Source organism: Danio rerio, chromosome 19 (genome assembly GCF_052040795.2).
Source record: "Danio rerio strain M-AB ecotype USA chromosome 19, GRCz13ab, whole genome shotgun sequence".
NCBI classification, from domain to species: Eukaryota; Metazoa; Chordata; class Actinopteri; order Cypriniformes; family Danionidae; genus Danio; species Danio rerio.
This window is the reverse complement of record NC_141039.2, coordinates 32,644,760-32,667,412: the sequence shown is the minus strand read 5'-3', so window position 1 is coordinate 32,667,412 and position 22,653 is coordinate 32,644,760. Positions and strand designations below refer to the sequence as shown.

At 37.8% G+C, this 22,653-nt stretch overlaps 1 protein-coding gene across 13 annotated transcripts in view; it reads left to right on the top strand.

Moving 5' to 3' along the window:
- Positions 1-1,082: 1,082 nt before the first annotated feature.
- bag6l (BCL2 associated athanogene 6, like) overlaps positions 1,083-22,653 on the top strand; it is a 37,536-nt gene continuing 15,965 nt past the window's right edge. For 3 of the 13 annotated variants that reach the window (XR_015516189.1, XM_087294969.1, XM_087294971.1), the window contains exons 1-16: positions 1,088-1,213; positions 1,709-1,831; positions 2,331-2,448; positions 5,216-5,442; positions 7,225-7,296; positions 7,467-7,589; positions 7,714-7,865; positions 10,858-10,987; positions 11,280-11,483; positions 11,922-12,150; positions 15,971-16,278; positions 16,503-16,581; positions 16,662-16,987; positions 19,649-19,925; positions 20,841-21,010; positions 21,911-21,964. Coding sequence is in view for 8 of the 13 variants with exons in the window: in XM_087294969.1 (XP_087151095.1) it covers positions 1,754-1,831; positions 2,331-2,448; positions 5,216-5,442; positions 7,225-7,296; positions 7,467-7,589; positions 7,714-7,865; positions 10,858-10,987; positions 11,280-11,483; positions 11,922-12,150; positions 15,971-16,278; positions 16,503-16,581; positions 16,662-16,987; positions 19,649-19,925; positions 20,841-21,010; positions 21,911-21,964 (2,547 nt within the window). In the remaining 5 variants the exon portion in view is untranslated. Of the gene's footprint in view, positions 1,214-1,708; positions 1,832-2,330; positions 2,449-5,215; positions 5,443-7,224; positions 7,297-7,466; positions 7,590-7,713; positions 7,866-10,857; positions 10,988-11,279; positions 11,484-11,921; positions 12,151-12,364; positions 12,428-15,970; positions 16,279-16,502; positions 16,582-16,661; positions 16,988-19,648; positions 19,926-20,840; positions 21,011-21,910; positions 21,965-22,653 lie in introns of all 13 variants that reach the window. The other 10 variants (XR_015516188.1, XM_087294968.1, XR_015516186.1 and 7 more) reach the window with 6 other exon arrangements.

The following is a 22,653-nucleotide window of genomic DNA, read 5'->3' as shown; positions in this document are numbered from 1 at the left end:
CTCTAACATATCAATTTAGATGTACTAATTCTGGACCGTTATCATAAATTATTTTGTTAGATTAGCCCTAGATCTAATATTGATTTAAACGAGAGGTTTGTGAGTGATTTACTCGTATATGGTGAGCACTGTATTGTTATTGTCTGCATATTTGACCCCTATTTTGTGTGCTGCATGCTAAGTAAACTGATAACTTATAAATGATAGTCAGTGCTAATTTTTGAACTTCTGAAGATATATTATATATTTTACAGTCTATGATTATACACTTCTGCTCAAACCTTGTTCTCCTCACTGTCACTACAATCTCATTGTCCTCAGATTCGCCTAACTCCTAGATCCTGCTCTTCCATAGAACAAGCCTACGTCCATTTTTCTGTCAAACATGTTAAAAATCATACAATATGTAAAAATTATAATATTTGAAAATGCCCACATGTAATGTCAGTAAACACATCTTGAAAAGTACCACTTATCGCACGACGTTGCCCTGAGGCAACGAAAAGAAAAAAAAACATTTCTGAACATGTAGAATAAAAAAAAGCTTCATAAATCCTGACAAAAGGCTTCTCTACAACTTCACAAAATAAACACATTTTTTTGTGCAGTTTATGTCACTTTAAACGAGGTTAAATAAGCAAATAATCTTAACTTCTTCTAATGCCATGTGCTCCTGTCAACACGAGTCAGAAGATGAAGTTCCACCCGGTGCTCGATAGTGACTCCCACACCTTATTGGATGTTTTATTGATACTTTTTCTAACATTTGAATTGGTTGCAATCGTTTTTTTTTTTATCTGTGCTTAGAACGAGCCTTAAAAAACTTTATATTGCCTGAGGGCAACGCTGTGCTGTAGAGTGGAAAATGAGTCGATAACAGCAAAAATGTCCACGTTTTGAGAACAAAAAGAACCACTCATTTCACTAGGCTGGCTACGGACCTAAATTATGAACTTTAATTTCTAAAGGAGTACACTTAACTTGAAAACACCACAAACCACTACGCTGGTTTGGGGAAAAAATCACGCCTTCACACAAAAACCTTATTTTGAAATCCCTCTTTTGTCAGAAAGCATGACGTCACTTCATGTCACCGAATGGGATTTGCTATGCTAGCTGCTTAGCTAGCCATGTCTCTATAGTCGTTGTGTAAGATAAAATAATTAGCATTAAAAACCCTGAATCGTCGAACTACAACAGTTATCTGTTACATGTAAGGTGTTTGATGTTTTGCATATCTAACCCATATATATGTTGCTGTTATCCATATTTAACTTGCGTTATTGTTTTTTTCTGGAGTAACCGAATTGCTTTGATATGTTAGCAAAAAACTTGTTAGCCTTTCTTGTATATTATAGCAGTGTTGTTTAACAGTAGCGATAAGTTATGTATATTCGTGTTTATAAAAATAAGCATAGCTAATTTAATATTTTGCATGAAAGTATATTAAAATAAAGTGCAATATGCGACCGCAAGCATCTTCAGTGCCAGTAGCGCCCAGCGTTACTATGGAGACAAAACAAGAACGCACCCACTTAAATCAGTGAAGCCGCACTGTCAGATTTGACGTTTCTCTGGCAATAAAATACGCGGTCAAACTTATAGTCAGCAGCTTTGATTTGAACGAGTACTGCGGTTTATTGTTACATCATAGATGCTGTTTGATATCTGCTAATTAAAGATGTCAATCTTTTTTAATCATTTTTAGAAACTTTTTCCATCTTCTCACCTTTTAAAAGAAATTTTGGAGGTCATGGAGGAATCAGGAGTCATAGAGGTGACCGTAAAAACTCTGGACTCCCAGAGCAGGACGTTCACCGTCAGAGGAGAGGTGTGTGTTTTTGTCAGCTTTGTGATATATTTGCACCAAACAAGGTCATTTTAGAATATAAACTTTATACACAACAAAGATGTGGCGTTTCACATTAGAAAATTGAACTTAAAATCTCAGTATGGTCGCTGGCCTCTTGCACCAGTGATGCCATTTGGAGCCCAAATCTGTAGTTAAGCTGTCCTCGTTGTTCATGGCATCAGTTGACTAAATTGAAGCAAACATACCTCAGCATAATTTAATACGTCCTAAAATTGTGGAAACCATATGAAAAATTGTCATTAATTTTTAGCTTGACTCACATTACAATTGTTTACACAGAGAGGATGGAATTTATGACCTATACTGCAGCCAGCCACCACTTTTAAGTTTGTTCAGATTCAGCTTGTGTGCACAGTATAAACATATACTACTGCGTTTAAACTGATTAACAAGCTTTACTTTGATGAATCAATTTTGTTGCTGTTAATGTTTTGGATGTCACCTTTCTTACTTTCAGTGGACAGTGAAGCAGTTTAAGGAGCACATCGCTGCTTCTGTTGAAATCTCTGTGGATAAGCAGAGGTTGATTTACCAGGGTAAAGTGCTACAGGATGAAAGGACACTTACAGAATACAGTAAGTCACTTCTTCACTGTTTGTTTCACTTAGCTTGTCAGTTTTGGCACAATTCAGTCTGCAGTTGGCCAAAAGTGACTTAGTAGCAAGTCACTGACTTATTCACTCAACTAATTTGTTTAAAACACAGTTTCGTTCAGAAAGTAAACAAACAACAGTTTTGGAGCCACATACTACTCTTAAGGGCTTTTCACAACTAATCCAGGGATATTGTTGTTCTAAACATCTATTTTAGCTCTGTGTGACTGAAAGTCAGTATTAAGCCTTGTATTTGCATACTTTGCGCAAACGTGATTGCATACTGTATGTAGAAGTGGCTATATCGTTAAATCAAAAAAAGAAACAAATTATGAAAGAAAACTAGAAGAGAATAAGCTATTGCTTTCACTTATTTCTTTATAACTTTATTCCATTTAGTAACATATGTAATTTATTTTATTTAATTTCCATTATATTGCTTATCTCTTATAAAGATACCTTTTTTCTGCTGTTTTTCTTAATCTAAAGCCTGTCAACTATGTCACCCATGTGAACAGCAAAAACCACACTGGTTGTGCAGTGCATCCGGAAAGTATTCATGGCGCTTCATTTTTTTTCCACATTTTCTAATGTTACAGCCTTGTTCCAAAATTGATTAAATTATTTAATTTCCTCAAAATTCTACACACAGTACCCGATAATGACAATGTAAAAAACTTTTTTTGAAATCGTTGCAAATTTATTAAAATTAAAAAACCTGAAAAATCACATGTACATAAGTATTCACAGCCTTTGCTCAATACTTTGTTGATGCACCTTGGGCAGCAATTACATCTTCAAGTATTTTTGAATACTGTATAATACCACAAGTTTGGCACACTTGTCTTTTGGGAATTTTTGCCCATTCCTCTTTGCAGTACCTCTCAAGCTCTATCAGGTTGGATGGGAAGCGATGGTATACAGCCATTTTCAGATCTTTCCAGAGATTTTCCATAGGATTTAGGTGTGGGCTCTGGCTGGGCCACTCAAGAACATTCGCCGAGTTGTTGTGAACCCACTCGATTGATATTTTGGTGGTGTGCTTTGGGTCATTGTCCTGCTGGAAGATGAACCGTCACACCAGTCTGAGGTCAAGAGCACTCTGAAGCAGGTTTTCAGTCAGGATGTCTCTCTACATTGCTGCATTCATCTTTCCCTCTATCCTGACTAGTCTTCCAGTTCCTGTTGTTGAAAACATCCCCACAGCATGATGCTGTCACCACCATGCTTCACTGAAGATATGGTATTAGCCTGGGGATGAGCGGTGCCTGGTTTTCTCTGAATGTAATGCCTGGCGTTCACTACACAGAGTTCAATTTTAGTCTCATCAGACCAGAGATGTTTGTTTCTTGTGGTCTAAGAGTCCTTAAGATGCCTTTTGGCAAATTCCAGGCAGGAGTGGCTTTCGTCTGGCCACTCTACCATACAGGCCTGATGGGTGGATTTTCTGCACAGATGGTTGTTCTTCTGTAAGGTTCTCCTCTCTCCACAGAAGAATGATGGAGCTCAGATAGAGTTACCATCGGATTATTGATCACCCCCCTGCTAAGGCCCTTCTTCCCTGATCACTCAGCCTAGATGGCCGGCCAGCTCTAGGAAGATTCCTGGTGGTTCCAAACACCTTCCACTTCTGGATGATGGAGGCCACTGTGCTCACTGGAACTTTCACAGCAGCAGACATATTTCTGTAACCTTTCCTAGCCTTGTGCCTCGAGACAATCCTGTCTCGGAGGTCTACAGTCTACAATTCCTTTGTCTTCATGCTTGGTTTGTGCTTTGACATGCACTGTCAACCCTGGGACCTTATATAGACACTTGTATGCCTCAAATAATGTCCAATCAACTGAATTTACCACAGGTGAACTCCAATTAAGTTGTTGAAACATCTCAAGAATGATCAGTGGAAATAAGATATACCTGAGCTCAATTTAGAGCTTCACGGCAACGGCTGTGAACACTTATGTATATGTGACTTTTCAGGTTTTTTATTTTAAATAAATTTACAACAATTAAAAAAAATCTTTTTTCACATTGTCATTATGAGGTATTATGTGTAGAATTTTGAGGAAATAATTAATTTAATTCATTTAGGAATAAGGCTGTGACATAAAAAATGCGGAAAAAGTGAAGCTCTATGAATACTTTCCGGATGCACTGTACTTCCTTAGACTCAGAATTATATATTTTTATGCAAATGCTTTCAATGCCAAGGTTAATCTGCTCATCATGAAGTCATTGTCTCTCATGCATATCATTCAAATATAGAATTAACATGTCCCAAGTCATAGTATGTTGAATATTTGACATAATATGATAAGTATTTCTTTTTTAAAGATACATTTGATAATTTTGATTAAGTCATTATTCAAACACAAGCAGATTTCTCTGCATGAAAAACCTGTGAATTGTAGATTAACATACTAAAGCATGAAGGAAAATTCAATATAACAGAAATGTGGAGGATGTTAACTTTGACAATATGATTGACAGGGCATTTTAAACTGTAAAAGTGTGCGTAACTAAGCAACAGAACAGTGCTTTATTGAAGCAATTATAATGACTGAGTGTGTCCCAAAGCTTGCAGTGCACACTCGAAACTATGTACATTTTTACAAAAGGATTACATATGGGCCTCATAACAAATTCCAGTTTCCTAGTTATTGGTTATATGAGGACATTAATGGAATTGTATTCTTATAACATTTCTTTAATGGATCTGGTCACAGCCTAGCTGTTTTTGTTTTCTCAGATGTTGATGGGAAGGTCATTCATCTTGTGGAGCGGCCGCCTCCTCAGAGCAGTCAGCCTGGAGGTGGAGGAGGTGGAGTTTCTGGCTCCTCAGGTGCGGCAGATGGAGGATCTTCTTCCTCTCAGTCATCAGCTTATACAACTTCACACGACCGTAATGCCAACAACTACGTCATGCTGGGGACTTTTAACCTGCCGGTGAACATCATGGACCCACAGCAAATACAGGTTGCAGTGCTTTCCTTACGTCAAAAGACAAATGTTTACAATATGTGACTGTTTATTTGAGATTTCACCAAAAAATTAAAATGAACTCTGTCTCAAGTGATTACAAACCATTTTGAGTTTGTTGTTCTGTTGTACACATAAGAAGATGCTTTGAAGAATGTTGTAACTAATAGTTATTGATATCTATAGAGTTATCACTAAAGAGTCAACAATGTAAAGTAAAAAAAAAAAAAAAATTATGAGCAAAAAATGCACAACGTTTTGGAACATGCAGGGCTCAACAATAAGGACTGCCCAGTTGCCCGGGCCAGCGTGAAAGACACTCGGGACAGTAGACAGGATTGTTACTGGCCCCTATCGGCCAGTAACAATGAGCATGTTTTTTTTTGTAACCTGGCAACAACCAGTACAGCGAAAAGATGGCAACATGGCGGCAAAATTAAACAATGAGGCTAAAAGAAAACGTATGTTTCTAAAGTCTTAGAAGCAGACAATTACATGGGTACAAATTTAAGAAACTGAAAAAAAGAAACAAAAAAAAAAGAGTTGTCAGTTTGGCAAGCCATTTTTATCAAAATTATTTAGAATTGAATTAAAATACCAGCACATTTTTCATACTGCTCTTTCATTTGCATAAAATCTTGAATTTTGCTCATCATACATTTATTAACATATTTAAAATGTTTAAATTCTAAATTCACAGGCATAATTTTGCCACTATTTAAAATATGTGGCTAAGAAAAAGCTATTAACTTTTTAGTTTTTTTGGTGGGGCCAGTGAAAATTTTGGCAGGGCAAGTAAAAATCTCAACCAATGGCCCGATCAGACCCGTATAAAAAATCCTTAGCGTTGAACCCTGAAATGAAAGAGGGTTAATGCTTATTTTTAGATGAACTGTAACTTAAAGGATAGTTCACCCAAAATGAAAGTTTACTCAATGTTTACTAGGGCTGTATGATATTGGAAAAAACTGATTGCGGTACTTTGTTTTTCTGCGATGCATGTTACCATATTGAGTACAATTTTACCAGATAACTAAAATAGCTCTATTTGAAAAGAGTTCATAATTTTAGACTGATTGTTAGGATTTTGTAGAGGAGTTATTCTTCATAAAATATGATAAACCAATTATAAGTATTGATAAATACAGTAAAGCAAGAAAAGTAAAGAAAAATCCTGTTTTCTGGGAGTCTAGCAGTATTCAGGTACACAAATTAAATTATCAATGTTATATAACGCTGTATAGACTTCATTGGATATGTAAATAATTACAATTGATCCTTGTTAAAAGTTACAAACAGTATAATTTCTTGTGCCTGATTATTTTATCTGGCTTGAAAGCACATGCAAATGACAGACATTTTAGTAACCTTATGATTCAACGTTGAAATTTCCCACCAAACAAGAGTGTTTTCAACTGTGGCTTCTGGTCAACTATAGTCTTGATTTGACATTGCAGATGCTGCGATGTGACTATTGCAGATGCAAACATTGCGATATCGATGCTGAAAAGATATATTGTGCAGCCCTACTATTTACTCACCCTCAAGTGATTCTCATCCCTTTTGAATTTCTTTCTTCTGTTAAAGATATTTTGAAGAAAGCTGAAAGCCTGTAACCATTAACTTCCACAGTAGGAAAAACAAATACCATGGAAGTCAATGGTTACAGGTTTCTAACATTTTTCAAATGATCTTCTTTTGTTTTTAACATAAGATAGAAACTCACAAAGATTTGAAACATAAGATTCTGCTGTCAAACTGAATTTCTCACTCATCTAGATGTCAGTGCAGCAGATGCTGGCTGGTGTTGGAGAAATGGGGCGTAATGTCAGAGTGAGCACCAGCACAGGAGTGAGTCATCCTCTTGTCCTTCCTGTCATGTTTATGTAATAATGAGCATTATAAACAGAGTACCTGAATGTTTATCGTACAAGCACTTGCGGTTTGTCTAGTCGCAGTCTATTGTTTGAAACAAAAGGTTATCTCTGGACACATCTACAGTCATTTATTTCCTCTCACAGAGCAGTGGCTCCGTGGACGTTCATATCAATGTGGACCAATCAGTGCAGAGCGAGCCCAGGATGAGACTCCATCTGGCTGAAAACTTGCTGCGGGAGACTCAGGCTTTAATCCACAGGCTTGAGGTGCAGAGGAAACATCATATACCACAAATAAAACATCCTAATGACTTTACTATAAGTTCAAACTCATTTAACTTGATGCTTATTATCAGATTAGATTTAAAATATATATATATTTTTGTTCCAGGGTCAATCAAGTGAACCGTCTCAGCAGGAGACTCCACCTCCTCAGCCATCTTCATCATCATTCTCAGCACATCCAATGGACAGCTCCCCACCTCCACCATCCGTCTCATCCTCTGCTTCCCAGACCGAAGGAGAAACTCAGTCTGGACCAAAGTAAGAGAACAATATTATGGTCAAGGACAAGTAAGAGTCTTCATGATAGAAATCTGGATAAATATGTGTTAAAAAAATTAGAACGTGAAATTATTTTTTGCGTTCATATTGCGTTTCACGTTAAAAACTTCTGCAAATTAATAACTGTTAAAGTGTGATGGCATAAAAAATGGTGTTGTCTTCACAGACATAGTCCAAATACATTTAATTCATTGCTTCTATGTATGCAAACAGTGACAAAAATAGCACCAAATCTCTGCCTATTAACCTAACATGTGATCAGTAAGAGAAAAGTTGTGAGAAGGTGCCTGGAATTTAACATTTACTTCAAGGCTATGCTACTAAATAAAATCGCAGACTTGATTAAGCAAAGCAGCGATTGTCATGCACATCTTGTCAGGGAAACACGGTTGTGTGATCAGTAAATCTCCTCCAAATGCAAAAGGGCGTTCCCACATGAAACTACAAATAGGTCATAAAGAAGAAACCCAGGAAATCCACATAGCCTTTCATTATAAACAGAAAGGCTGCGTCCAAAATCGCCTACTATTCAGTAGGTACTACATTTAAATTTGAATTTGCTCCTCGACCATTAGAAAACTATGTTCTATATACTGTAATATAAATGTGAGTAGTATGATTGTAATTCTGATGTATTACATCTGCCACTTGTCAATATCATGTGACTCTTCACTCCCATTCACTAATTCTCTTCAAAAAGTGTAGATGGTGGATTAACATTCAGCACACGATCACTAGAAAGATGTGTCATTGTAACTTCAGATGCCATGGTTTCTAAAACAAAATCTGTCTGTGTTATCTTCATTCTCATCTTCAGCGTTTTACAATTGTTCGCGGTAGTAGCTCTCTCTGTCATACCAAGCCAGAAGGCTTGACAGCTGATATTTCAGTGAAAAGCAGTGGTGGGCCTATAAGAAGAGCGCGAAGGCGGGGCAAGCATTACGGACTTGGCTTTGTTTACTGCAGCAAGTTGACATGACAACTGTTTTAAACTATTCCTGAGCGCTGCGTTTCGCGTTTCAAGTGCAGATGTGGTGAACATTTTGCAGTAAAAACCGGTCGCACACAATAATTTTATACACTCGCAAAAATTCTCCCAAATATAGTTTGATGTCGCATAGATAAAATTTCGGGCGCATATGCGACCAAAATGGTCGCATTTTCGAGCCCTGAGTTGTATCCATTGGTTGCACACTTCAGAATCTCGCCGGAATGGCTCTGATTGGGTCTTCTGGGTACTTCTTGCGTACTGTTTTTCAAATTCTATGAATTTGAACATATTACTTTTCAGAAGATGGGTACACTGTGGTCATAAAGGAATGGACATTTTCAGCAACAATACTCGGGTAGGCTGTGGCGTTGACATGATTCTCAATTGGTACTAATGGGCCCAAAGTTTGCAAAGAAAATATTCCCTACACTATTACACTACCATCACCAGCCTGAACTATTGATACAAGGCAGGATGTATTCATGCTTTCATGTTGTTGATGCCAAATTCTGACCCTAACATCCAAATGTCGCAGCAGAAATTGAGACTCATCAGACCAGGCAACGTTTTTCCAATCTTCTATTGTCCAGTTTTGGTGAGCGTGTGTGATTTGTAGCCTCAGTTTCCTGTACTTAGCTGACCGAGTGACACCTGGTGTGTTCTTCAGCTGCTGTAACAATCCGCCTCAAGGTTCGACGTGTTGTATGTTCAGAAACAAATCTTTGTTGTAACAACTGGTTATTTAAGTTACTGTTGCCTTTTTATCAGCTCGAACCAGTCTGGTCATTCTCCTCTGACCTCTGGCATCAACAAGGCATTTGCCTCCACAAAACTGCCGCTCATTGGATATTTTCTTTTTCAGACCATTCTCTGTAAAACCTAGAGATGGTTGTGCGTGAAAATCCCAGTAGATCAGCAGTTTCTGAAATACTCACACAAGCCTGTCTGGCACCAACTACTATGCCATGTTCAAAGTTACTTAGGGTGCTTTCACAACTGTGAATCGATTCAGTTGTTATGAAACAGAGATTACAAATGTTACATTGTTGCTCTTTGCTCTTGGAGCAATTCACTTTCACACTGCAAAGTTTCTAATCGGACCAAAAGAGCTAAAACAAGTCACGTGCAAGTAAACTCTCCTCACATTGGTCAGAGTGTCAGGGTTTTTTTTGCAGCGTCCCGCTAAACTGTTAGGAGAGGTGGTGGTTTGTTGGTGATTGACAGGGTGTGCGCGCGCAACGTGTCTGAGGAGAGATGTGGTGGGGAGGGGTGAGAAGGGTGCTTGACGATGCCTATTTGAGGACCGGGAGGGAGACGCGAGATTACCGGCAGATCATCACTCGTTTGCGAGCATCCAGAGACTCGCGAAACTTCCCGCCATACTCATAATTCTCTCTTTACATAGCCGAATGCCTATTATATATACATAAAACACTGTGATATAACCACGCTCGATCGCTAAATCAATTTCAAAATTGAATGTGATTTTGCATTTCTTGTAGTAAGTTGTAGTTGTTTGTTGTATCTCCATCCCAAAACACATGCTGGAAGTTTGCTAGAACTGGCTTTACTGATATAATGTGCATAAAAATTGCATTTGATTAAATGCCTAGCCGTACTTCAAAACAGAGTACTAATAAAACACATAAATTACGATTTGTATGGCATATTTGTATTTGTCATCCGCATGGATTTTATTGGCTTGCTTTCCCACTAACTTCTAAACTGCATAGCATGGGTTTATTCGTTCATTAGTACTTGTGCGTAAAATTGAGGCTTCCCATGACAAAAATGTAGATTGTGACAAAATAAAAGGGAACATCTCTTGAAAATGTTTGTCATAAGACACATTTGAACTTATGAAATGTTAATATCAGGTTGAAATGATTGAAATCTCAGCTAACCGCTTTAGATTACTAAAGCTCATGTTAACGCCAGGTGAAAACACGACCAAATTTCTTTCTTTTTTTGTCTCAACAGTCACCCAAGCCCTTTAGAGTTGGTAGAGGTTCTATCAGAGGTACGAAGGGTGGAGGAGCGTCTCCGTCCTTTCATGGAGAGAACACATTCAATCCTCGGAGCGGCCACTTCTGCTGACTACAATAACAATGTATGCACTAGACCAGGCATCACCAAACTTGATCCTGGAGGTCCGGTTTCCTGCAGATTTTAGCTCCAACCCTAATCAAACACACCTAAACAAGCTAATCAAGGTCTTACTAGGTATACTTGAAACACCCAGGCAGGTGTGTTGAGGCAAGTTGGAGCATAACCCTGCAGGGCACGGGACCTCCAGGAACAAGATTGGTGACCCCTGCACTAGACAGTTTAATGATGCGTAACCATCATGCATGGTCTTAATATAGCATGTTCATTTATTGACAAGTTGTTTTCTTGGACAGACTCAAGAACGGGAGGAAGATCAGCGCACTCTCAACTTGATTGGAGAGTCCCTCCATCTCCTTGGCAATACATTGGTGGCTCTGAGTGACCTTCGATGTAATTTATCTGCTCAGCCTCCCCGGCACTTACATGTGGTGCGGCCGATGTCTCACTATACCTCCCCTGTAATGATGCAGAGTGGACTGCCCCATATACCCATTCCAGTGAGTTAATCGACATTTTAAAGTTCCATGAAGTGCTTTGAAATGTTAATTTTTTTCGATGTTTGATGTAATTTCAAATGAAACAAAGTCAAGCCGGGACATAAAGTATCCCCTCCCCTTTAAAAAAACAGCCAATAGGGTTTTGGTTTTATTGAAGCTCTGCCAGTGAGAGTTGACGAGATCAAGTGCATCAAATGAAAAGCCAATGAGAAGCATCTTAAAGGGGGCGAGGCATGTCAAATACTAGAGAGCATTTGATTGGTTAGAAGAATTGATAAGAAACAAGTATGAGGGAAAGCTTTGGATGTGTTTAAATGTGCTTTTTGTCAATGTTTTGAAGCACACTAGATACCCTTTGAGATATTCACAAGGACTTTAATGACTATAGCTGTATTGTCACCATTAAACGGTGATCTCAAAATGTATACAATTTTCCAGATGAACCTGGGCTCCACTGTGACCATGACGTCAAACAGCAGACAGACAAGCGATGGTCAGCCCCAACCTCCACATTCCAGCAACCAATCAGATCAGCAGGGTCAGGCTCCTCCTACTCCAGCAAATGAATCCAATCAACAGACAGGACATGGACAGGGGACTCCAAGAGTGATCAGGATCACTCATCAGACCATGGAGCCAGTGGTCATGATGCAGATGAACCTGGACGGTATGCCACACATCCACCTAATTAGACCTCAATGTTTTAGCTCTGTGCTTCAGCTTTGATGCCCATTCCAGGTCTGTTAAACCTCTCAAGATCCCAAATATGTTTATCTGTCATTTTGATTCATGCGAATAAATATAGTTCAGTATATTTTTCTGACCTGGTATGGGCAGCTGTAGTGTAACTGCCAGCCACTGATCTGTGCATTTCTGTGCAGCAGATTCAGACAGTGGAGCGCAGGGCCAAAGTCAACAGAACCCCAGTGCTGCTGGAGAGACTGGTTAGTTTCCACCTCTCTCTGTAGTCTACCAGCTCTGCCAATATAAATATGTCATATGTGCCTTAGACACAAAAGACTGTTTTACTCATTATTCACATACCTTCAGGTTTTTAATAGCCGTTTGGCTCTCTGTCTTCCTGGGAACACAAAACAAGAAATATTTACAGAATATAAAAGTAAAATGAACACTGGGGCAAATGAGCTGCAAACATCATCTATACTACTAAAAATTGGCTAAAAACAGAAGTTTTGTAATGGCAAATATAATGCTAGATATCAACATAACAGTTCAGAAAAAATTGTTTATAGGTTTTAAAAGTATAATATGAAAAACATGTAATATAAATTGCATAGCAAAAATGTAGAATAGCATAATTTCCACGATTACAGTGTGAGTCACATGACAATAACTGACCAATCAGCTTTATACTTTATATGGAATATACACATTTCAGTAGAGCAATTACTTCAGACAAACACACAAACACTGCAGTGCTTTTTCATTTTCTCTATGAATAAAACTTCCATCAGAGCTTCAGCAATGTTTTGTTAGTTTGTCATCCTCTGAGTAAACGATTGATTGTTGCCTAGTACCAACAAAAGAGGGAGCGCAAAGCACACTGAAAATGGTAAAGGAAGCAACATGCTCCCGCTTTCCATGCACTTTTAGATGCAATGTATGAAAGGCCCCTTAGTCTACCACAAGTTATTGTATCTCAACTGAAGTCAAAGGGCTCTAATTTGACGGCGCAAACGCATTCAGAGCATGTCAGAATCCACATTTGCTAATATAAGGACGGGAAAATCCGCTTTGCGCTGTGGCGCATGGTTTAAAAGGGTTGAGTTTATTATAGATGTGTTTTGAGAATAAACCAATCAGAGTCTCATCTCCCATTCCCTTTAAGAGCCAACTGCGTCGCGCCATAAGCGCATTCGCTATTTACAGGACGTAAAGTATATGGAAGTGGAAAAACTGAGCATTTCACAAGCAAACAGTTAACAGTTTTTTTTTTTAACAGAAAACGGTTAAACAAAGCATCTACCGCGCAAGAATAGATAAATTATCTACTTTCACTTTCGCGGATAGGGAAACCTTTACGTACAGACATCAATTAGTTAGTAATTAATTTCGTTTGTTAAGCGCAAATATTTGTTTTAAAACTATTTCTAAATTCAGTTCTATTTTCCAGCAAACGAATAAATGAACAATAATAACGAAGTGTGCTCAAAAACCTGAGTTATATCCTAAAACACATGCCGTGCCCCATATGGTCTAAAACCTGCAGGTGGGCAAATCTAATAGTTTTTAATATTGTTTTTAATAAAACAAATATAAATATGGATATAATAAATAATACTGCTAATAATAATAACATTATACAAAAGCAAATTGTTATGAATGAAATGAAAAAGCCTCCCGAGATGAAGAAGGCATAAAAGCAGTGGTTTTTCATATTTATGTAGGCTAGAAAATAATGTTTTGTAATATTTGAATCCTTTATATTTATATCCTATATATATATATATATATATATATATATATATATATATATATATATATATATATATATATATATATATATATATATATATATATATATATATATTCTTATTATATCCTATATATGTCCTTAATATTTAAATTTTTTCATATGTAAAGATATTTGCGTATTGCTCTACATCTTGTGTGTAGGCTATTAAGCAGTGTGTAAGCGAGGCACAACTCTGTGCTGGAGTTTAGACCGTGTTTGTTTTGGTCTAATGAAAAATCTATTATATTATCAAAATAGCAACGCGCCAACAATTCGCCTCAGAACGCCTTCCTATTTAGACCAGAACATCTATGGGCACACATATGAGCGCAAATGCATTTGCTATTTAAACAACAGCAAAACGACACTTGCGTCAAGCTGAAACTAGCAAATAACATTTGCGCCGCGCCTTGCGCCACATTGCGCTGGGTGTATGATTGGGCCCAAAGTGTTCCATGGAAGAAAGAAGCCATGCAGGTTTGGAAGAAACTTTAACATGATTAAATGACAACAAAAGGTATTTTGAATTGTGTTTATGCATTGTTGTAATGTTGGATGTTAAGCAGCTGTTGTTTGTCAGTTGTCTGCAGTCTTGTGTATATATACAGTTGAAGTCAGAATTATTAGCCCTGTTTATTTTTTCCCCAATTTCTGTTAAACTGATTTTTTTTTCAACACATTTCTAAACATAATAGTTTTAATAACTCATTTCTAATAAGCAATTTATTTTATTTTTGCCATGATGACAGTGAATAATGTTTTACTAGATATTTTTCAAGGCACTTTTATACTGCTCAAAGTGACAATTAGGGCGTACTCACACTATGTACAGTTGCCTTGAATTGGGCCGAAGCATGCTTGTCCCCCCTCCCGTCACATAGCATTCACACATGAGCACGCTTACATCATTGATGATGCGCTGTTCAGTAAGAAGCGCCCTTGCTCATAACTAAAGAAATCTCCACTGTGCTATCGTTTTAGTCGTTTGAAATGCAGTGACCCAGTCAAATATTTCACCGAACAGATCAGTCACCTTTGATGCTCACAAACAATCTTAAAGTTCTCGTGCTGCAGGTATTGGGAGGTTTGCTGAAGGTTCAGCTTTCCTGCAGTGAGGGGTTTGCGTCTTTAATATTCTACGACAGTTTGTTCATTCATTCATTCATTCATTTTCTTGTCTTCTTAGTCCCTTTATTAATCTGGGGTCGCCACAGTGGAATGAACCGCCAACTTATCCAGCAAGTTTTTACGCAGCGAATGCCCTTCCAGCCGCAACCCATCTCTGGGAAACACCCACACACACATTCACACACACAGTCATACACTACGGACAATTTAGCTTACCCTGTACCGCATGTCTTTGGACTGTGGGGGAAACCGGAGCACCCGGAGGAAACCCACGCGAACGCAGGGAGAACATGCATACTCCACACAGAAACGACAACTGAGCCGAGGCGACCCAGCTACCTTCTTGCTGTGAGGCGACAGCACTACCTACTGCGCCATTGCCTCGCCTAAGAATGATTAATAAATCCATATGAAGCAGTCCCTTTAAAGTTGAACGATCTGGGAAACGGGCCTGGGCATCTTCCATTCGGATAGCATAGTGTGAGTGCGCCCTTAAGGGCTTAACTAGGTTAATTAGGTTAACTAAGCTGGTCAGGGTAATCAGGCAAGTTATTGTATAACGATGGTTTGTTTTGTACACTATCGGAAAAAATATATAGCTTAAAGGGGCTAATAATTTTGTCCTTAAAATGGTGTTAATAAAATTAAAAACTGCTTTAATTCTAGCCAAAATAAAACAAATAAGACTTTCTTCAGAAGAAAAAAAATTATCAGACATACTGTAAACATTTCCTTGCTCTGTTAAACATTACTTGGGAAATATTTAAAAAAGGAAAAAAAACTCAGAGGAGGGATAATAATTCTGACTTCAACTGTGAATATATAGCTTACAGCAGTGTCAATAATCCGTCTTTATTAAATTCTGCATATATGTCCTCTTAAGGCACCACAGTGCCCCTCCATGTACCAGGTCTGCCACCGGAGTTCATGCAGGCCATCATGCATCAGATCTCCCAACAGGCTGTCACCATGGCAACTGCAGCCTCTGCCGGACACCAGGGGCAACAGCAGGGCACTGCTGGCGCAGGTGCTCAGAATGGAGAGAGCCCAGTCCCTCCACCACCTCAGGCCAGGGTGGTCATAACAAGGCCCACCCTATCCCCTCGTGTCCCCCAACCCATGGGCACCAGAGGAACCACCATCAACCTGCGTGCGGCAGTGCCCCCCCCATCAGGGCAACAGACTAACCAAGTATGAATTCTACTTACACATGGATTTTTTTGGGGGGGGGGGGTTATTTAACTATGTCATCATAGTTAAATAAACATGTAATAGTTAATGAAATATTGTGATAATGGGAGTGGATAAATTTAAGAAAATAATTATGACAAGCAAAATAAATATTGATATGTAGATTTAATTCCAAAAATGTTATGTAAAACTAACAAAATGTTTCTTTTCACTCTTAAATCAAGGGCAGTCCTATGACATCCTCTCCTCTCACACAGATGGTCAGTGGCTTGGTTGGGCAGCTTTTGCTGCCATTGCACACAGGTGAGTTATCTTTTACCTATTGACTTCATGTGTACTCAACACAAAATGTTTATGAACATTACATTTTTTTCCTTCATCAGGGGACCAGACATCCACTACCTCATCGTCCCATTCCTTTTCTTTCTCTACCTCCTCATCCACATCTTCTTCCTCCTCTTTTTCTTCCGCCTCTCCTCCTCTATCCTCTGCCAACACATCCGGTCAGACATCCACACACACCACCAGCACAGCGTCTGTAGGTCAGGCCCAGGAGAGCGGCCCAGGAGACAATCTAGCCCAGCTGCTGGGCTCACTTCTGGGAGGAGCTGCAGGAGCTGGCGGAGGAGTGTCTGGAGCCACTCCCTCCATCACAGTGACTGTTCCGGGTGTCCCTGCATTCATTCAGGGCTTGTCTGAGTTCATTCAGGTTGGTGCTTTTACATGTGCGATCATTATACGGTAGAGCTCAAAATTGGAGAACACTTTATAAATTGTAATTTTCATCATTCAAAATTTAAATGAATTTCAGGTTGTAACTATACCAGTAGAACACTGTTTTGCTAAATAAAAAAGGAACTTAAACAAAAAAACCTTACTTTATGAAAAATAGTGATTTTAATAGATCCTTTTTACATTTTCCGGTTTCTTATAGGGGTGTCACGATTTCGATTTTTAATCGAAATCGATCGAAATTTATGCTCAATTTCGATTATCGAATCAAAAAATAGAATCGTCGATGCTGCCACGCCCCCATGTCACATCAGCTTGGCTTGCCAAGCTGGAAAAAACAGGCTTGTTGAAGTGCTTGTTAAACTGCAGAAGCAGGAGACCCGTCGACAGAGCTTTAACCCTCTCCTCTTTCAATGAAGTCGCCGGTGTGTAAGCATTTTGGATTTCCAGTGAGTTATGTTGACAACGTTCGTGTTGTCGACAAAAAAAACACAGTTTTGCAAGCTCTGCTATGTACGTATTAGGGTTCGTCCGATAGACAACACCGCCATCACGATCCTCCGCCCGCCCTCGTTGCAAATCCGCTCGCAAAAAGTACACACTCAGGCCCTGTTTACACTGTCTTTGTGTTTAAATGGCATTTTAGAACGACAACGATTTGACATCCACAGTGGCGTGTAGCATTTCTGAGCAGCCCTCCTTCCTCTCTACCTCTGACACACACACACACACACACAGACACAGACGCACACACACAGCCATGGGCTCGAGACCGGCAGTCAGTCAGACGACTGCTTCAATCTTTCACTCACTTGTACTTAGTCATTTTAGGGAACACCTCAGATACTGTTGGCTGGTTCCTGTTGGCTGTGCGTCTTTTTTACCGACGCCATTATAACGACACAGATCACTGCCTATTCACGAGTCCCGCAGAAAAAGTGATTGACAGGTGGTAATTATGTGTGTATCTTGCCTTTATTCATTTACTGTATGATTTGTTTATGGGTAAAACAAAGACCATGCAGGTCAGGTAGTTTAAACGGTAGGCTACAAATAATTGATTGGTCATTAATTAATTATTCATAATCGAAAATCAAATCGAATCGTGCCTTTAGAATCGAAAATGTAATCGAATCGAGAATTTGGAGGATCGTGACACCCTTAGTTTCTTAGCAGCGGAAGTTGTCATAGTTGGGTAATCTTAGATTGCAGTGAATGAGAGAGTACAAAAATTTTTTTACAATCCTATTTGCTCAAAGAATAAAAATAACTCAATGATAGTGTCATCAAGATTTTCAGACAAATCTAATTTACTATTCTCCCAATAGACACTGCATTACAAACACCCTGCATAAGGGGTAAAATTAGGCATGTTCTGATCTATCTGCTGAAGATCGGTATCGGCTGATAATCACATGACTCGATCAGTACTCGCCAGTCTGGCCAATCTCATAAACTGATCGGAGGTGTTTTTTTTATGAGTTTACAAGCAGAGAAAGATGCACAAGTGCTCACGTATTTTATACATAGCCGAAGTAAAATGAATGAATTGTTTTCTGTAAAGCTGCTTCTTACCATGACATGTTCACACCTAAATGGTTATAAGAGACGTGTTTAAAGTATTATATGCAGCATCCTTAATGTATACCCTAAGGTAAGATCTTCCCTTAAGGTTCATACTTAGAGGTAAAATGCTGCAATTTTAGTATCTCATCAAGACAAAAGGGCACTGGAAGAAACCATGAGTTCCCAGTTAAAAAGTGTGTAAAACTGTTTTTTAGACAACAAACTTTCTTTACACATGGGTAAAACAGAGGCTATTTTATTTGCTTCAAGAGTGAAATTAAAGAAAGATGATAGTTTTGTAGTTATGATTAATGATTGGAAAATTGAGTCGAAAAATGTTGTAAATTATTTGGGTTGTTTAATAGATAATAAATTATCAGGAGACGCTATGGCAAAAAAAAAGTTTTTATGAAGATATGTGGAAAAATTAGGTTATTAGCAAGGCAAGCTGATCTGTTGGATGTTCATTCTTTAGAATTTTTATCAGTAGCTTTAATTCATCCCCATTTTGATTATGCTACCTCATTTTGGTACAGTAGCTACTCACAGAGTATGAAGGAAGAAATGCAAAAGGCACAAAATAAATTAGTACGAATAATTAAAAAAATTCATCCTAGAGCACATTTACACAGAGTTTTTTAAAGAATTAGGCATGTTATCTTTTGGTAATATATTGTTTGTTTTTTAAAACTGGGAATGGTACGTAAAATGTTTAATAATGTGGTTACTAGTTATTTGATGAACTATTTTCAAATGGTGAGGCAACAGCACTCATACAGTACTAGGGGTTGGGATTTTAATATTTGTTTATTTAAATTTAGAAGTTTAGCAGGGGAAAATATGTTTTTGGATTTCCATGGATTTCTATTCAGGTTTAGATCAGGATTCTGCACCGGCTATAACTTTATTTTAGTATTTTTATCTTTAAGCAACTGTTTTAAATATATATCATTTAAATACATAAACTTTTTTTGCTTAAAAAAATCAGTGATTTATCACTTATGCTTTTGTTTGTGATTTCTAATCTGATCTTCTCAAATGCGTGTAATTAAACACCCTGCTTTATTTCCAGTCGGGCCAGCCTGTGTTTCCTTCACCGAATCAGCAGCCTCCACCCTCACAAGCCACGCCACCTTCTGCCCCTTCAGGACCCGCCCCCACCACCGCCCCTAGTGGAGGAGCGGAGACCCTCAGCCCTGAGCTTTTCACAGGCATAGTTCAAGGTGTGCTGTCCACCATGATGGGCTCTCTGGGGGCTGGTCAAGGCAACACTGAGAGCATCGCCCAGTTTATCCAGAGACTGTCCCAGACCAGCAACCTCTTCACCCCTGGGGCTGGAGACGCAGTGGGTGGGTGCTTTTGTGTACCATTAGGGCAACTCAAAGATTATGTACAGCTCAATGCCATAATGAAAGAGTCGTTGTCTGTGTGTACATTTAAATTGACATCAGTAATCTATTCATTTACCTTATAATGAACAAGACAATATTATGATTTTGACTTTTAGAATATTATTTCATGTTCTTATGTTACAGTACATCAATCAATTAATGGCACATCATTACATTCCGATTCGATGTTCCTTCTAGAAGTTTACATAACAACATACAGTTCGTCTTCATTATAGCACTATATACAGTTTTGGGTGGATCATTATAAATTTTATGAAAGCTTGAAGTTCAGTTCATTATTTATCATGCTTTTCTATGTGTAAACAGATATTTGCAGACACAATTTCTTGCTCAATATGCTTTTATTTCTATAAAAACTCTTGTGGTGTGGAGAAATGTGCTGAAAGGTCTTACAATAGTAATTAAAGGTGTGTATCAAAAATGTGACTAAAATAGGAATGCTCCATAAGTCCTAATTCGATGTGTTTACTTTGTGTTATCAGAAATCTTGATTTATATGGTAAAATCATAAATTCATAGAAAGAATTCATAAGCTTAGATTGATTGGGATGATTTTGTAAGCAAGCGACTCTGCATAAAATACATAACAAAGCAAAGATACCAATAAAATAAACAGTGCTTTGTGGTTTTATGGGGACTCATAGCCACATATTTTGGTACAGAAATTGAATAATCAAATATAAAATAACACTGTATAGTCTTCATCGAATAAATAAATGCAATTAAAAGCTACAAATATAATTTCTTGTGCCAGAAAACTATCATGATAGTGCCTGAATATATATCAATGATGAAATATCGATATATTTTACAGCTATTGTCTTTGTAAACATACTGCTTGTTTGTTGGTAGGGTTTTTCGGAGATCTGCTGTCTCTGGTGTGTCAGAGTTTCTCAATGGTGGACATGGTTCTGCTTCTGCATGGTAATCCGCAACCTCTGAGCCGCATCCAGCCCCAGCTCACAGCCTTCTTCACGGAGCATTATCTGCAGGGTCGAGAGCCCACTGATGCCAATATCGCTGTGAGTCTGAGCTCACACTGCTTTCATATGTGACTTTGCTTAAATCAGTCCCATGTGAAGCTCTCATATGCCTGGGTGTCTAATCCTGTTTCTGGATAAAGAGTTTATCCTCAGAACAATCTGAACAAGCTATTCAAGCTATTGTTGATTAGCGGACACTTTTAATTGCAATAGGGCTAAATTGTCGCATGTTGTCTCTTAAGGAGCAGGATTGGGCAAACCCTGTCATATTCTATCAAACATTTTTGTTAGATTTTGAAAAAAAGATTTGAGGGGAAAGAAAGATTCTGCATCCATTCTGAGATTTTCAAAATCTTGACCGATTTTGAGCCTTGTTTTCAATAGCATATGCTGCTCCAGGCTGGTTTTTATTCATACACTCAAAATGTCCACGAGAAAGAGTGCTTGTCCTTTCGGCTGCGTCAATAACAATTTGGCTAATATGTCACAAGATTAATGTAAACACCGCATTCCTAACTTTATTAATAATCATTTTAGGTTTGAGTGGTATTTGTAAGAAACTAAATGCGAGCTGAGCAGAGTTTATAAAGCGTACAGCGCCATCTGCTGTTAAAAGTGAAGCTCAGAATCGATTCAAGAGAGAATCTATGCTAGGATTTGAAAATCTTACAAATATAGAAGCCTCTGTTTTGCAATATCTTCCTAATTTTTCAAAAGTGAAATATCTCAGAGTGACTGTTTTATTGTATTGCTGACAAATGTTTTATTCAATGTTTGGATGTACTGGTCATTGTAATGTACAATTTGAAAGCAGAGGTTTGAACATTGCTAACAGTCAGAGTAATATTCATCATCTTTGTACTTTTTACACAATTAGACTGTGTTTTTGAGTGCATGGTGCAGAGACTGATTTGTTTTTGTTTCTAATTTAATTTTTAGAGTGCTTCTGAGGATCTGATCAATGAACTAGAGGAGTACATTGCAGAGAGTTTTGTAAGTGTTTTTGTACCTGATTTGTCCTACCTTGTTTTTAATTACTACAAAAATCGACATAATTTTAGACATTTCAAATAATACGCACCATACTCAAAGTAATTTTGTATGGCTAAAAAACAACAGCGTGTCTGCGAGGTCTTAAAATGTCATAAATTTCAAAAGTTAAAGTTTAGGCTTAAATTCACTGAAATAATATGTTATATGTCTTAAAACATTTAAAACGGGTCTTAATTTTCCGCTGTTCAAGTAAAGCTACCCAAACAACATCATCCATCCAATCACAAGCAATCATTTATTTATATATATATATAACCTTTTAAAAAAAATTAATCGCATTTAAAATACTGAAACTTGTAATTTTGGCTATTCAAATGTAAAATTAATGTAAACGCAAGACAAAAACTATTAAAATTCAAAATATAATTGTTTATTAGAATTAAAATTCAAAATATAATTGTTTAATAGAATTTTTGTTTAACTTGTAACACAGATTTCTTCATGTAAAAAACAAACCCACAATAAACCATCAAGATCCTGGCTTGACAGCCATATTTATTACAGAAATCAAAACACAGGCATGTTAATGACATTTAAATTTCAAAACCATCAATGCCAATAAAGAAAACATTGATTTCCATGTTAAATTCTAAGCAGACTGCAAAAAAATGCCAAAATACAGGAATTGC